At 48.2% G+C, this 16,396-nt stretch overlaps 1 protein-coding gene across 5 annotated transcripts in view; it reads left to right on the top strand.

The window, feature by feature from the left end:
• Positions 1 to 16,396, top strand: part of CELF6 (CUGBP Elav-like family member 6) — a 237,552-nt gene that overhangs the window by 209,279 nt on the left and 11,877 nt on the right. For 4 of the 5 annotated variants that reach the window (XM_054042950.1, XM_054042947.1, XM_054042946.1 and 1 more), the window contains one exon: positions 11,324 to 11,479. The exons of the other annotated variant lie outside the window; for it this stretch is intronic. In XM_054042950.1, coding sequence (XP_053898925.1) covers positions 11,324 to 11,451 — 128 coding nt within the window. In that variant the 3' untranslated portion in view covers positions 11,452 to 11,479. The remainder of the gene's footprint in view (positions 1 to 11,323; positions 11,480 to 16,396) is intronic. 5 annotated transcript variants of the gene reach the window in all.

The raw sequence follows: 16,396 nt of genomic DNA, 5'->3' as shown, positions 1-16,396 counted from the left end.
CATGTTTTGAATGTAGATGCCAGTCTTGATGGTTTAGGAGCAATACTATATCAAGAACATCCTGAAGGGTGGACACCATTTATTTTCATCAGCCAAAGCTTGTTACCTACCAAGAAAAACTACCCAATGCACAAACTTGAATTTCTGGGTTTAAAGTGGGCAAAGTAGACAAGCTGTGTGATTATCTGTACAGGAAGAAGTTTGAGGTTCACCTGGATAATAATCCTTTGATTTACATTTTAGCAGCAGCCAAACTGGATGCTACTGATCACCAAGGATTAGCAGCATTGTCCACCTGCAATTTCAGCCTAAAGTACTGCCCAGATAGTAAGAACTCGGATGTCCACACATTGTCTAAACAACCTCATAATGTCCTAGCACCTGAGAATGAATGAGAAGAGTACCTGCCCCAGGGGTGCGAGCATTGTGTCTACTAGCTACAGTTCGTGACAGCCAGCTTAGAGTAGAGCCCTAGCGCAATTCACTAGTATGTGAATATCAAAGAAATTTTTAAAGGTCCTGGGGGTTCAAGCCAATTCACTTGTATGTATAGATTAAAAGGAAATGTTAGTGCTATTGTCTTCACCTATCTGTAACTTGTTGATTTACATTATGTATATCCCGATACTTTGTTAACCCTAAGTCAAAAGGTGTTTTATATTTGGATTAGGGCTGTCAAGCGATTAAAAAAAATAATCGTGATTAATCGCACCGTTAAACAATAATAGAATATAATTTTTTTATTTAAATATTTTTGGATGTTTTCTACATTTTCAAATATATTAATTTCAATTACAACACAGTATACAGTGTACAGTACTCACTTTATATTTTTGATTACAAATATTTGCACTGTAAAAAACAAAAGAAGTAGTATATTTCAATTCACCTAATACAAGTACTGTCGTGCAATCTCTTTATCATGAAAGTTGAACTTACAAATGTAGAATTACGTACAAAAAAAAACCTGCATTCAAAAATAAAACAATGTAAAACTTTAGAGCCTACAAGTCCACCCAGTCCTACTTCAGCCAATCGCTCAGACAAACAAGTTTGGTTACATTTGCTGGAGATAATGCTGCCCACTTTTTGTTTACAATGTCACCTGAAAGTGAGACCAGGCATTCACATGGCACAGTTGTAGCCGGCGTCGCAAGATGTTTACGTGCCAGATGCGCTAAAGATTCATATGTCCCTTCATGCCTCAAACACCATTCCAGGGGATGTGTGTCCATGCTGATGACGGGGTCTGCTCGATAATGATCCAAAACAGAGCGGGCCGACGCATGTTCATTTTCATCGTCTGAGTCAGATGCCACCAGCAGAAGGTTGATTTTCTTTTTTGGTGGTTTGGGTTCTGTAGTGTCCGCATCTGAATGTTGCTCTTTTAAGATTTCTGAAAGCATGCTCCACACCTCATCCCTCTCAGATTTTGGACGGCACTTCAGATTCTTAAACCTTGGGTCGAGTGCTGTAGCTAATTTTAGAAATCTCAAATTGGTACCTTCTTTGTATTTTGTCAAATCTACTGTGAAAGTGTTCTTAAAACGAACATGTGCTGGGTCATCATTCAAGACTGCTATAACATGGAACATATGGCAGAATGTGGGTAAAACGGAACAGGAGACTCCCCCAAGGAGTTCAGTCACAAATTTAATTAATACAATATTTTTTTAATGGGCATCATCAGCATGGAAGCATGTCCTCCGGAATGGTGGCCGAAGCATGAAGGGACTTACAAATGTTTAGCATGTCTGGCATATAAATACCTTGCAACGCCGGCTACAAAAGTGCCATGCAAACGCCTGTTCTCATTTTCAGGTGACATTGTAAATAAGAAGCAAGCAGCAGTATCTCCCGTAAATGCAAACAAATTTGTTTGTCTCAGCAATTGGCTGAACAAGAAGTAGGACTGAGTGGACGCGTAGGCTCTAAAGTTTTACTTCTTTTTGTTTCTGAGTTCAGTTATGTAACAAAAAAATCTACATTTGTAAATTACACTTTCACAATAAAGAGATTGCACTACAGCACTTGTATGAGGTGAATTGAAAAATCCTACAGTAAAAGCTGTTTTATCCGGCACTTCACCAACTGGAAAGCTCTATAAACCAGCATTTCTGATCTTCATTGAAATTCCAGTTTATAGTGCGGTTGGCATGGGGCCAGCAGGGGGTTGGGGCATGGGAGGAGGTGTGGAGCGCGGGCTCTGGGAGGGAGTTTGGGTGTGGGAGGGGGCTTAGGGCATGGGAGGGAGTGCAGGCTGCTGGATCCAGGGGCTGCTCACCTCGGGCAGCCCCCTGCAAACGGCAACCTATCCTGGCTGCTCCTAGGCGGAGGCGTGGCAGGCAGCTCTGCGTGCTTCCCCCGCCCTACCCCGAGCGCTAGCAACGCAGCTCCCAGTGGGAGCTGCAGGGGTGGCGCCTGCGGGCGGAGGCTTAGGCAGTGCGCAGAGCTGCCTGCCGTGCCTCCACTTAAGAGCAGCCGGGACAGGTCACCACTTGGGGGGAGCTGCTTGAGGTGAGCGGCCCCTGGATCCAGCACCCTGCACTCCCTCCCATACCCCAAGCTGCTGCCCCGAGCCCCCTCCTGCACCCAAATTCCCTCCCAGAGTCCGCTCCCTGCACCCCCTCCCACACCCAAACTCCCTCCCTCTTAGTTAACTGGCATTTTTCACTTACCGCACCCACCTTTCCCCCAACATGCCGGACAAAACAGCTTTTACTGTATTTCTTTTATCATTTTTACAGTGCAAATATTTGTAATAAAAAATAATAATATAAAGTGAGAACTGTACACTTTGTATTCTGTGTTGTAATAGAAATCAATATATTTGAAAATGTAGAAAGACATCCACAAATATTTATTAAATTTCAATTGGTATTCTATTGTTTAACAGTGTGATTAATCGCGATAAATTTTTTTAATCGCAATTAATTTTTTTTAGTTAATCGCATGAGTTAACTGCAGTTAATCGACAGTCCTAGTTGTAACTGATCATTTCACTAGGTATGCACAGACCTTTCCCACTAAATATCAAAAATACTATGTGCATTATGGGCTGCCCAAGCGAATACAATCTGATCAAGGCCGGGACTTTGAGCGTTATCTAATTCAGGAGCTTCTGACTAAACTAGGTGTAAAAATATCTAGGACAACACCCTATCATCCACAAGAAAATCCCCAGTCTGAATGCTTTAATCTGACCTGCTTAATATGTCGGGAACTTTAAATCCCTAACAGAAATCTAGATGGAGATAGCACGTTAGCCATATTGTGCATGCTTAAAATTGTATGCAAAATGAGGTCACGGGGTATTCTCCATATTTCGTAATGTTAAGATGAGAAGCTTGATTACTGGTGAACTTCTTTTTTGGGGGGGGGGTCTCAGCAGATGGGTCCTCCCACCCATCTTATCTTCAGTTCGTGGCTACATTAAAAAGAGTCTTGCATGCTCTTTATTCGCTTGCTCAGGCCATGGCCGATAAAATGAACCAAGGTAATAAAGACCATTATGATCAGAAGGTGCAATACTATGATCTGCAACTGGGTGATCAAGTTCTTATCAGGAATCTAGGGCTCCCAGGAAAACATAACCTTGCATACTGTTGGGGTTCGCAGCCCTCCATTTTGGAAAGTCAAATATCTGGGCTGCCTGTCTACCAACTAAAGCTTGAAAAGAATGGCGGCCCATTAAAGACCTTGGACCAAAACCATTTACTTCCTCTGGAGCAACGTGAGAATGGATACTCCATTGATTACTGAGCCTACCCCTGTACCTCAAGCATCTTGCCAGTGGAGAGCCTGACACGGTTACCCCAGTAGCTATGTTTGGTTCCCCATTGGTGACTGATTCTAAGGAGGTTTACTCTGACTATATATCCATGTATCCTGGACCTCAGATGTGCCTCCTGAGTCTGTTGTATTGTCACTTGAACCACACCAACCTGAAGGTTTAGCTGAAAAACCTCCTTTAAGTCCCAAGGTTTCCCTCTTTTTACCTCCAAGAGATGTTTCCAGGGAACATAAGAAGGCTCAGACCCTCTCAATAGCCTACTTGGCTCTCTTGGTGTAGACAGGGATCCTGTTACAGATAATTCCCCTCTTCCCAGTAGTATTCCTGTGCAGAATGCAGAGGCTAATAAAGGGTTGTTGACTCCTCCTACTGAAGAAGAAGAGCTTGTGTAGCCCTTAAGGATGTCCCTGCGAGAGATCAGACCCACCTCTGCAATTAACATATGATGCAGCTGGAGTTGCCAGTGAGGTGTCCAGACCTACTGTGCATCATGGTGTGGCTGTATCCTCTGGCTCTAAAACACCTATCGAGTCCAAAAGGGAGATAGAGCCTCTAAAGATGGGGACAAGTGTTTTTCATGGCAATGCTCCCCTCAGGTTCGGTGCCTAAATTGTGCCTATTCTAGTGGGCCTGTACTCTGCACAGCATTGAATGTTACCCCCAGAGAGCAACAGGGATTAAGAATGTATGTATTATCTTTGGGTTGTTTTCTTTCTTGTTATAGTTCCCTAACGGGGATGTTAAGGGTTTTTCCGGTGGGGAGTCTCTCCTCCCTCAGAGCTGGGGGGCTCCCTTTGCAGGGGGTGTTGATTTTGCACTTTTATTTTATTTTGTCTTGTGAGGTGTGATTGGTTGGCATGTTCCTTTGGGAGCTTCACCTCCTGCACAATCCGCCCTGACCACTTCCTCCAAAGGCAGCATTTCAGCTCAGCAGGAGGGCATGTGACAAATAATAAGAGCCCTGTTACCACCAGTCGTAAGGGTTAAAAAACCTTTCAGAGCTTGGGGAGTTATGGCACTCTGGTGCTAGGTGATGAGACCCTGCAGTGAGATGCAGACGTTCAGGTAAGTCATTTCCCTTTCCATGCTACACTGTTGCAATGCTGGAATTTTCTCTGTTACTGATTGTGATTTAGCCCAAAAGGCGAGGTTCACGGCTGTGAAATTCCTGGAGGGGCACCTGCTTCTTGTACATGCTACCTTTAGTCTTTCCTGCACTAGGTTTTCAGTACTCTCTGTGAGTAGTATGGTCTGTTTTCCTCTGGATTCTCATGTGGTTGTTAGTGTGCAGAGCTCTTTATGCTCATATAGTCCTTTATCTTGCAAGTGGGGACATTAGTTTCTCCTTCCTGCCAGTTTCCCTTTTCCATGGCCATCCTGTTTGTGAAAGGCACCAGACTAACCGCCCTGGACACTGGTATACTCCATGAATCCACAGAAGTGTGGGGGGGACGTGGGAAGCGGCAGGGCAAGTGTAGGTTCACACACACGGCTCCCTTCATCCTACGCCTTGGCAGTGTGCGTCAGGTCTGATCTGTGACAGTTATAAAAGGTACACCCACCTTGTCTCTCCAACAACTATCCCAGAGCGTAAGAAGCTGGGTCACTCTGCAGACCTATTCAGTTCTCTGCTCAGCCTGCCATGAAAGGTGCCAGTTGATGCCTGTTGTGATGTTCACTGGGGAGATGGTACACCAGATGGGAACAACTTACAGCTGCTATTGATCTGGGCTGCATTTGAACCAATGCTGTAGAGGTGACAAACTCCAGTTCCAATACCTTATCTCCTAATCCCTCTAGCACCTATCTTAGATTTAATAATTCTTGGTACAAGTTGGTCATCAATGTTAGACTTAACCAGCATGATAGTGTGCAGTCTTGCCTCCTTCTTGTGCCCACTTGATGCTCCAAAGGGGATTGCTGCTGCTCTTGCTGTTGTGGTGGTGTATAGTGTGGTTGTGGTGTATGTGGAGGTACACCTGATAGCCCTGGTTTGTTTTCTGTTTTGGCAATCCACACCTACTCTTTCCTGCTGAAGATTCACATTCAGATGGTCAAACAGAACTGCCCCCACCCCCCCATACTAGTGTTGACATGTCACAACACAAGCATTGCTTTCATAGCATGCTGTCTCACAAACATCGGCCATCTTCAGGCAAATATCGTAGGGTGATGACATTGCATCTTCCCCAAAGTGAATGTGGGACAGTGGTAAAATTGTTACTGCCCCACACAACTCAGCAAGCTTATTCTGAGGCCGCACATTCATACTGTATCAGTGTGAGCTCTAATGGGACCTGCACAAATGCCACCTTGTGGCTGGAGCACTGTTTGGTGGTTAAAACAAAGGAGTGTGGGAAGGAGATGTGGGTTCTACTCCCAGCTTTGACAGTGACTTGCTGCATGACCTTGGCTGAGACACTGCCCCTCTTTCCACACACACTCTGCATCGAATATCAGAGGGGTAGCCGTGTTAGTCTGAATCTGTAAAAAGCAACAGAGGGTCCTGTGGCACCTTTGAGACTAACAGAAGTATTGGGAGCATAAGCTTTCGTGGGTAAGAACCTCACTTCTTCAGATGCAAGTAATGGAAATCTCTAGAGGCAGGTATATATCAGTGTGGAGATAACGAGGTTAGTTCAATCAGGGAGGGTGAGGTGCTCTGCTAGCAGTTGAGGTGTGAACACCAAGGGAGGAGAAACTGTTTCTGTAGTTGGATAGCCATTCACAGTCTTTGTTTAATCCTGATCTGATGGTGTCAAATTTGCAAATGAACTGGAGCTCAGCAGTTTCTCTTTGGAGTCTGGTCCTGAAGTTTTTTTGCTGTAAGATGGCAACCTTTACATCTGCTATTGTGTGGCCAGGGAGGTTGAAGTGTTCTCCTACAGGTTTTTGTATATTGCCATTCCTGATATCTGACTTGTGTCCATTTATCCTCTTGCGTAGTGACTGTCCAGTTTGGCCAATGTACATAGCAGAGGGGCATTGCTGGCATATGATGGCATATATAACATTAGTGGACGAGCAGGTTAATGAGCCGGTGATGTTGTAGCTGATCTGGTTAGGTCCAGTGATGGTGTTGCTGGTGTAGATATGTGGGCAGAGTAGGCATCGAGGTTTGTTGCATGGGTAGAGTTGTTATGGTGCGGTGCGTGGTTGCTGGTGAGAATATGCTTAAGGTTGGCAGGTTGTCTGTGGGCGAGGACTGGCCTGCCTCCCAAGGTCTGTGAAAGTGAGGGATCATTGTCCAGGATGGGTTGTAGATCACTGATGATGCGTTGGAGAGGTTTAAGCTGAGGACTGTAGGTGATGGCCAGTGGAGTTCTGTTGGTTTCTCTTCTGGGCCTGTCTTGTAGCAGGAGGCTTCTGGGTACACGTCTGGCTCTGTTGATTTGTTTCTTTATTTCCTTGTGTGGGTATCGTAGTTTTGAGAATGCTTGGTGAAGATCTTGTAGGTGTTGGTCTCTGTCTGAGGGGTTGGAGCAGATGCGATTGTACCTCAGTGCTTGGCTGTAGACGATGGATCGTGTGGTGTGACCGGGGTGGAAGCTGGAGGCATGAAGGTAGGCGTAGCGGTCGGTTGGTTTTCGGTATAGGGTGGTGTTAATGTGGCCATCGCTTATTTGTACGGTGGTGTCCAGGAAGTGGACCTCCTGTGTAGATTGGTCCAGGCTGAGGTTGATGGTGGGGTGGAAGCTGTTGAAAGCATGGTGGAATTCTTCCAGGGCCTCCTTCCTATGGGTCCAGATGATGAAGATGTCATCAATATAGCGTAGGTAGAGAAGGGGCATGAGTGGACACCCATCGAATGACACCCATACTCACTAACTCACATTGGCATGCAGATGAGGCTTCATTCATTAGTGGCTGTGAAGCGCGTTGAGATCCTAGGCTGGAAGGTGCTGGGAAGATCATTACTGACACCGATAAGACAGGCTCTGCTGTGCTGCAATTCTCATAATGTTACCACCGCTGCTGCTGCTTCTGTCCTCCTACCCCCAGCCCTGCTCCATTAACGGCTGCTGCTGCTCTGTGGTGCCTCTCCCTGACTCTCAAAGGAAAGAGGAAAGCATTACAGAGTTGCCACCTGCCATCCGTGGATAGGAAAGTAACCATTCCCTCAACGTGCCCCCTTTCCAGGATGTGAAAATGGTATGTTCAATTAAAATGCCCTTCTGCTGGGACTGGCTGCCAGTTCCCAGGAGATGCAGGTACAAATGGAGCTGCCATGCACACTGGAACTCTGAGGTTATTATTGCACGTTACTTTTTTATTGCCGCAGATGTTAGCAAGAAGATACAACAATAGGTGACAGGAGAAGCCTTTCAAATATACAATACCACCACATCAGCCTCTTGTGAGTAAGGTTGACACTTCAGGCAGTTGTAGGCACCATGTGCTGTATCTCAGCGTTCCTGGATTTAGCTGAGGTCTTCTGCCAGCCAAGTAGGGAATTGGGAGGATGCTTTAGGGGGACTCTTTTAAGTGCTGGAGCAGTTGGTGGTTGTTTTGGAGACTGTACTCTTAGTGAAAGGCTGGGTGTCTTTAATGTGGATGCTTGGGTTGATGTCAAGCATGGCGAAGCCCAGCAAAGATTGGAACTGGTTAAGTGAATTTGCAGGAAGGGCAGTGTTAACAAAGGGCAAACTTCAACAGAGTCCGCAGCAGAGATTAGGACAAAATTAATTTCCAGGAGCCTGATTCTTCACTGCTTTGTACCCTGTGATGTCATTTGTTCCTGTGCAAAGTGGTTGCAAAATGCTGCAGAATCTAAGTGACAGCACTGTACACCCGCTTTGCACAGCTGTAAATGAGAACGCAGGGTGCAAGGCAGAGAAACAGGTCCCAGACAGGGCCTGGAGCAGGCTCGTGCTTGGGGAGGCAGATTCTACAGGGTGGCATTCCGCCCAATCCTAGGGCAGCACGACCGCTTTTTTTTTTTTTTTTTTTGATTTGCTGATCCGGCCGCCTTGTAAGGGGCGGCAGCGCGGAGGAGGGGCACAACCTGCTGGGAGCAGGCTGCGCACTCCGTTTGCCCCAGCTCCGTCTGCCCCAGGTCTGTAGCAAGCCCAGCAGGGCAGCCTGCGTCCTTCCCTCCCCGCCAACCGGAGCGGCGCAGAGCTCTCCCAGCCGGCAGTGCGGTAGTTGGGGCTGCGTGGCGAGCGCCACACTGTAACCCTGGCCGCCCCCCTTCTCTCTCTCCCCCCGCTCTCTCCCCCTCCCCCCCGCTAGCCGGGGCATGTCTGCAGTGCAGGGAGGCCCCCTGCACCCTGGCTCTGGCCGCCCCGCAGGTTTTTTGTTTGTTTGTTTTTTGCTTTGCCATTCTGGCTGCCCCGGTTTTGTTTTTGGTTTTTTTGGGGGGTTTTTTTTGGCTTGGGGCGGCAAAAAAGCCAGAGCTGGCCCTGGTCCCAGATCTCAAATTCTCTGGAAATTCATAGATTTACATCTCCTCCCTGCCCTGCCCCCAGCCCGGGTCCCCTGCACTCTCCCCACCCCACGTTACCTGTTGGGAGTAGGGGGGACTCTATCCTCCCACTGCACTGGCTCCCCCTCCCCCCAGCACGTTCAGCTTCTCTCCCGGGCAGCTAGGCCTGGCCCAATGCAGCACAGCAGCTGCCTGGGAGAGCACCTGGCTGCAACGGCGGCAGGCTGCCCCCCACGCTGGCTGGGATGATTTAGCTGGGAATTGGTCCTGCTTTGAGCAGGGGGTTGGACTAGATGACCTCTTGAGGTCCCTTCCAACCCTGATATTCTATGATTCTATGACAGGGGCCGAGTGTGCCGGAGCCCCACCTTCCCCGTGTGCAGCAGCAGCTGCCCGGGAGAGAGGCTGGCTAGGGAGGGGTGGCAGTGGACCGCTCTGGCTTCCGGGGATAGGGGCCGACTCCGAGCATGCTGGGGGGAGGGTACTCCGGCTTGCCCTCAGCCCGTCCCAGAAGCCGAGCCTGGGTGGGAAGCAGCCCCCTGCCACTGCAGCCAGGTGCTCTCCCAGGCAGCTGCTGTGCTGCACCAGGCAGGTCATCCAAGCCCTTAAAAGTTCAGATGAACCATCACTAAACTTTACGAGTCTCTGGAGAAGTTGCGAATTTGGGCTAATAGTCTTGGGAGAAGGTGCATTTCCTGTGCTGTATTTTCTGCTATTAGTAGAGCCTGTGCCATATCTCCTCCAGAATGGTGGTTGTTTAGGTTCTAGCCTCAAAGCTGGAGATACAGAGGCAGCACTCAAACAAATTGGGTGGGGGGAAAAAGTTCTCACGCCTCCAAGGTTCAGGGTTTCCCATTCAATGGCAGGTGCAGGGAAAGGTTTGGCAGGGTGGCATGTTTATTATATTATATCCAAAGCAGCCCAAGCATCTTTGTGACAGAAGCATAAACCTCTTGGCTTTAAAAGTGAGTTGTTTTCCTCTTTAATGGCTACATCTTTCCGTTCTGTAACAGCAGTAGAGTAAGGAAAGCATGTGGCTTTTGCTTTAAAAGGCTTTCCTTTGACTCCTTCTACAAGCCTGTTCTCTTTGGGGAGTGACTTATTTCATAATTAGCCTCGGGACATAGGATACTGTAGGAGTGGAGGGCTGCGTTTGGGAGCAAGGGGCAGACATAGCTTCTCAGGGTCTCCTGATTTCTGGCAGAACTCTCACGAAGATTGGCCCTTGTTCAAAATGACTGCTGTCTGCCATTACATTAAAATGGACTGAAGCCACAGGAGGCCTACAGTCAAAATAGAGGCCATTTCCTTACAACTTTTCCATGTGGAAGTGAGTGTGCCCCTAGTAAAGATGGGCTGGCACTTCCCATTGTTTCCAATAGGACTGAAGCCAGGCTATCTTTGGTTATAATAACTATGAAGGGACAGGACTGGGAGGGAAACTCAGGTGGTGCAGGGGAATATAGGAAGCAGAAGGGAGACTGAGGGGGGTGCAGGGGAAATGGGGGTGTGCAGAAAGGAGTCTGACAAGGTGTAGAAGGAATATCATGGGGGTGCTGGGGCATGGGAGACAGAGAGGGAGAATGTGCAGGTTAGGCAATTGTGAGGGGAAAGAAGGAAAAATGTAGGGGCAGGTGAGGGACAGGAGACTAGGGGACTGTAAAGGGAGAATGTGAGTTTACCCCAGGGCCAGGGGAGGGAAAGTGAAGCCCCCCTCTGAAAAGCCAGTGAGGAGGCCCACATTTTTGTGTGCACATCTAAGGTTGAATTTTGACCCTCACATGATCACACACTACGTGAGGGCAGGCGGCTTCCACCCTTAACAGCTCCAAAATCAGGAGCCAGCCAGTGTGAATTTAAACCTCATGATTTTGGAGGGATCTGGTTATTGAATACGGAGGGCTGTGGTCACAATATTCCCAGCATCACCTCTCCCTCCCCTGCACCAGAGCCTTCTGGGTAATCCCATTGCACTTGGCCAGCAGTTACTGTTGGATGCTTGGAGTGAACTTGTGGTGATGAGTGGAGAGGGTCTCTGGTGCTTTTGGTGATGAATTGTGTCCTTCCTTCTCCGTCCCCCCTCTCACCCCTCCCCTCACCCCCAGGTTTCGTCAGTTTTGACAATCCAACTAGTGCTCAGGCAGCCATTCAGGCCATGAACGGCTTCCAGATCGGCATGAAGAGGCTAAAGGTCCAACTAAAGCGGCCAAAAGATGCCAACAGACCCTACTGACCCCTGCTCACCCTGGCCCTGCAAACAGGTAAGGCATTGGCAGACCAGACTGCCCCCAACTATGGTACAAGCGGGAGAGTGTGGGGGTAGGGTGGTGTTTTCACCAAATCATCTGTGCTTGCTGCCAGGAAGCCAGGGGGCAGTATGGCATCTCCTGTTGTTTCATTCATGCCAGGATGATGCTGACTTCTGTTGATCTGTGCACCGCTGCCATTTGTTGGAGAGTGTTGGACCTTTGACTTAGCTACCAAAACTGCTCCTTTAGCTCTGCCTTATTCTTTCGGACCTGGTAGCCCTGAGTTTGAATCAGTGTGGTCCAGTGGCTAGGACGCCGGACGAGGACTCACTCCCAGATCTGCTTCTGACTGGCTGGGCGACCTGGGGCGAGTCACTGTCCCTCTCTGGGCTTCAGTTTCCCCATCTGAAAAATAGTGATAATGATGTTTTCCATTTTTTTAAAGTATTTTGAGATCACTTGGTGCTAGATATTGTTATTATTGGTGCTTCCTTCCGAGTTGGTGTCTTGTGTGTCATATGCAGCCACAAACCATTGCAAAGTCCCTGATCAGCAGGGATCCTAGAAATCCATTTGACATGGAAAAACACAGAAGAACATGGAATTTGCATTTTTACAGAGAATCTTTGGGTTTCATTCTGGGTGCCCAGCTCTGAAGGCAGAGCGGAGAGCGGTGGCTGCTGGCAAGGCACCCAGCTCTGAAGGCAGCGCCACCACCAGCAGCAGTGCACAACTAAGGTTGGCATCAGGGCCATACTTAGGCATATGCAACATACACAGCTGCATAGGTCACCTGAAAATTTGGGGGCACTCCTGGGTCTTAGTGTCCACCCACCCGCCTCTTCCTATCCCTGTTCTGACCCTTCCTGCAGGCTCCCACCACATCTGGCTGCTGCAGCCTGGTGAGTCTTCCTCCGGAATTGGATCTAGTACTTAAAAGTGAAAAAGCCTTCCATCCTGCCAGACCTATTAGCACAACATTGAAACTGTTAAAGAGCCACTCAAGTGGTAATGAAGCCATTTAACAGGCATTTGCCAACGTCCAGGTATATACTGTCAGTTTCTGAATTTACTGACAAAAACAGTTGTGCATTACTGTAATATTTACTCAGAACATGTTAGTCTACAAGACCTTAGTTTAAAATTTACTTTAAAAATATTTCATTAGTGTGTTGCTGAAGATCATAAAATCACATCTCTAAAAAAATCCTTGCATAGATTTTTAGATGCACAAGCTGAGTATTCATCTTTAGCCTTAAATGCTGGGATCTTCAGACATATCATTTTTTAAATAAATCCTTCAAATGACCACCCTTATCTAAAATACACATGCGAGCCCGGGCTGCCGTCGGGCATAAGGGCACCAGTTTAATAATAGTGCCATAAATCCTAAAAACGACCATGTGTGGCATGGTATGGTGTTGCCACCCTTACTTTTTCACTGCTGCTGTCTGCAGTGCTGCCTTCAGAGCCGGGCACCTGGCCAGCAGCTGCTGCTCTCCACCCACCCAGCTCTGGACGGCTAGGGAAACCAAAGTTCAGCGTTTCTTTTTTAATTGCGAAAAAATGCGGATTTTAATGTTTTTTATCAGAGCATTTTGGGGTTTTTATCACAGAAAGCTAGGATCCCTGCTGATCGTGCACTGTTTATAGTAATGCATGGCTGCATATGCACAGCATATGCACATATGGTGATGTCATCAGCTACCTACCTACATGCAATAGCAGCATCAAGACTGATGTCCAAAAACACATGGGGTAACTACTCTCCTGAGGCAAGTCCCCCAAATCTAGTCGAGGGCAGTGATGCACAAGCACATGGTGTGCCAACCACAGAGAGGATTAGAAGCTCTTTATTTGCTAACTGCTCAGGATTCAGCTTGTTTTCAGAGGGATAAGCACTAGGTTTTTCCTTGACCCTACTGGACTCACACCAGATGCCTGTTCCCACCACTTATTCAGACCATAGAGGTCACCTTCCAGACCGCCGAACCTTTCCCAGGTACACTAAGGGCACTTTCCAATAGAGATGGCTCAAGCTGCAGAATTGGGATCTGAATTTCAGAGAAGGGAAAGAATTGGGAGTGTTTGGATTCAGGGTGTGGGGGTCAGGTCTCTCTCTGCTTTGAAAGTGTGCTGGACTTTCCACTTCCAAAACGTCATCTGCCAGTACTTCCAGCCAGAGGTCTCTAAAGAGGACATTGTGTTTAGGGAAAGTCAGGCCTGAACTCGGGATGTCTGAACCATATTGGATAAAATCAGATTTTCAAACTGAATCTTCCCTAAAACTCAAACGCACCAGAACACCCCTCCCCGCCACAATATTAATCACACTACCACTCCTCCATCCAACCTCCATCCCAAATGCAACTGGACCAGAGCCCCCAAGCCCTTTCATAGGTTTAAAATGCTTTGTTCAAGTTTTATTTGCTATTCCCATTTTATTTTCAGGCACATTTTACTTCCCTGCCTCTAGCCAGGACATGTAAGCAGCAGACACTGAGCTAAAACTAGGAAACAGTGGGATAAATCTAGTGAGAAAGCCTATTTATGCACCATTTCTAAGCTAGCTGCAAGGCCAAGGGACTAGGTGGGTTTAGATGAGTATCTAAAATCCTGGCTCTAAAGTGGGTCCTAACCTTTGGCTGATCACTATTTTGAATGTAGACAGTAGTGACTGGAGATGCTTGTGGAATGCTTACTAGTCAGAAATTTGTGGCTCTCCAAATTGGCAATGTGCTGTACTAATCCTCATGGGAACATGACGGCCTTTAGATAGTGACACGGGGCCTATTACTCTGCCTCTTCCAAACACTGAGGGGGATGCAGCAGTTTGACCCTCTTTTAGAACTGGAGGGGAGAGGCTTCCACAGAAAATGTCAAGTTCCTGGTGAAAAATAAAAATCTGAAATATTTTGGCCAAAAACTGAAATAATTTTATTCTGAAATGCTGCCGTAGTGCCTCATGGGTGCTGTAGTTTGGGTGTATCATACTCCCATTCTTCTCAGTTGGGCAGGCTCCCTGATCAGACTACATCTCCCAGGATGCACTATGGTCCCCATTCTTGATTAGGAAGCTGCATGGCCATGGTGAATCATGGGAAATAATGTCCAGTTACGGGTCCTAGCCTATACAGGAGAATAGGGTCATGAGGTACCTGAACTACAACTCCCATGAGGCACTGCAGCAACATATCCAGATTGAAATATTGTTGGTTTTGGCTGAAAACCAAAACAATTTCAGTTTTCACTCATTTCATTTTTTTGCTGAAAAACTGATGTTTTCCACAGGACTCAGATACTTTTTCAAGAAAAATGAATTCTGTCAAAAACCCAAATTTCTGTTAAAAATAGGGTTACCATATGTCCGGCTTTTCCCGGACATGTCCAGCTTTTTGGCAATCAAACCCCCGTCTGGGGGGAATTGCCAAAAAGCTGAACATGTCTGGGAAAAATACCGGCTGGGCACTTCCTCTCCCGCGGCTGCTCTGCTCCTCCCCGGACTCAGACTTCGGCTCTGTTTAAGAGCCAAGCTGCCCGAGCCAGCGCTACTGGCTTCGGGCAGCCCCCGTGCCTCCGGACCCTGCGCCGCCGGAGCAGAGCAGCTGGAGCCGGGGAGGAGAAGTGCCCAGCCGGCGGCTGGGGTCCGGAGTCAAGGGGGCTGCCCGAAGCCGGTAGCGCTGGCTCGGGCAGCTTGGCTCTTAAACAGAGCCGAAGTCTGAGTCCGGGGAGGAGCAGAGCAGCTGGAGCCGGGGAGGAGAAGTGCCCGGCCGGGGGCGCAGGGTCCGGAGGCATGGGGGCTGCCCGAAGCCCGAGTGCTACCGGCTTCATGGTTTGCTGGGCAGCCTTCAGACCCTGCGCCCCCAGCTGGGCGCTTCCCCTCCCGGGCTCCAGCTGCGCTGGGGAAGCGCCGGCCGGGGGCGCAGGGTCTGGAGGCTGCCCGGCAAACCGTAAAGTCGGTAGCGCTCGGGCAGCCCTTTTCGCGTGGCTGGGAGGGAGGAGGGGAAGTTAGGGTGGGGACTTTGGGGAAGGGGTGGGGAAAGGGCGGAATTGGGGCGGGGCCGGGGGTGGGAAAGGGGCGGGGCTAGGGCCCGTGGAGTGTCCTCTTTTTTTATTTTTTAAATATGGTAACCCTATTAAAAACCAGTTTTGAGATTAAAAACAAATTTTGGACCAGCTCCATCGTTTCTCATTGTGTTGCCACCTGCTGCTCTGAGTGGTCAGGTACAACTAAGCAGCTGTCCTGTAGCAGTCTACACCTGCTCCCTGCTTCAAAATACACTCCCCAGAGACATGTACATCCAAATGTGACATTTGATAGGTCACCCAGAGAACAGCCAGCCGAGAAACAGCCTATGCTGTTTAGAAGATAGGCTGAGGTAAGATGGGGAAAGGATATCTCCTCCAGCTCCACCAGCCAAAGTGCAAGGGTCACATATGGATGCACTTTGGCTGGTATGGGCATTCCGGGGAGAGGGGATTCCACGAGCAGATAAAATAGCGTACACAGATTCAGCACTTATTTGCACATCTTAGAGCCTCAGGCCACGTTGCCACAAAATCATTATTCCGAAGGGATTGGGGGGAAGGATATATGGCTGAGCTTGTACAAGGAGTTGCTGGCATGTTTTCCCTCTTTGACACAACTCGCACTTGAAACTACCTCCAACCATCTAACTAGGGGGATGGAGCAGAGGGGATGGAACACCTGATGGCAGGGTTGTACTCTAAGGCGGGTAGTTGTGGCATGATCCTCATCAGGAAAGGCTGGTACATGCGTGAGTGAACCCCTGAGAGACACCCCAAAATTAGCAAACAGTTAGCTTGTAGATTCATGCGCGCACGTGTGGCTATGAGAGATAAACAGGCATAATTACAAGGCTCTTCCAACACACTCGCTCTCCAGGCTCTCCCAACATACACAGCTGT

Source organism: Malaclemys terrapin, chromosome 10 (assembly GCF_027887155.1).
Source record: "Malaclemys terrapin pileata isolate rMalTer1 chromosome 10, rMalTer1.hap1, whole genome shotgun sequence".
Classification (NCBI taxonomy): Eukaryota; Metazoa; Chordata; order Testudines; family Emydidae; genus Malaclemys; species Malaclemys terrapin.
This window is presented reverse-complemented; position numbering and strand designations above follow the sequence as displayed.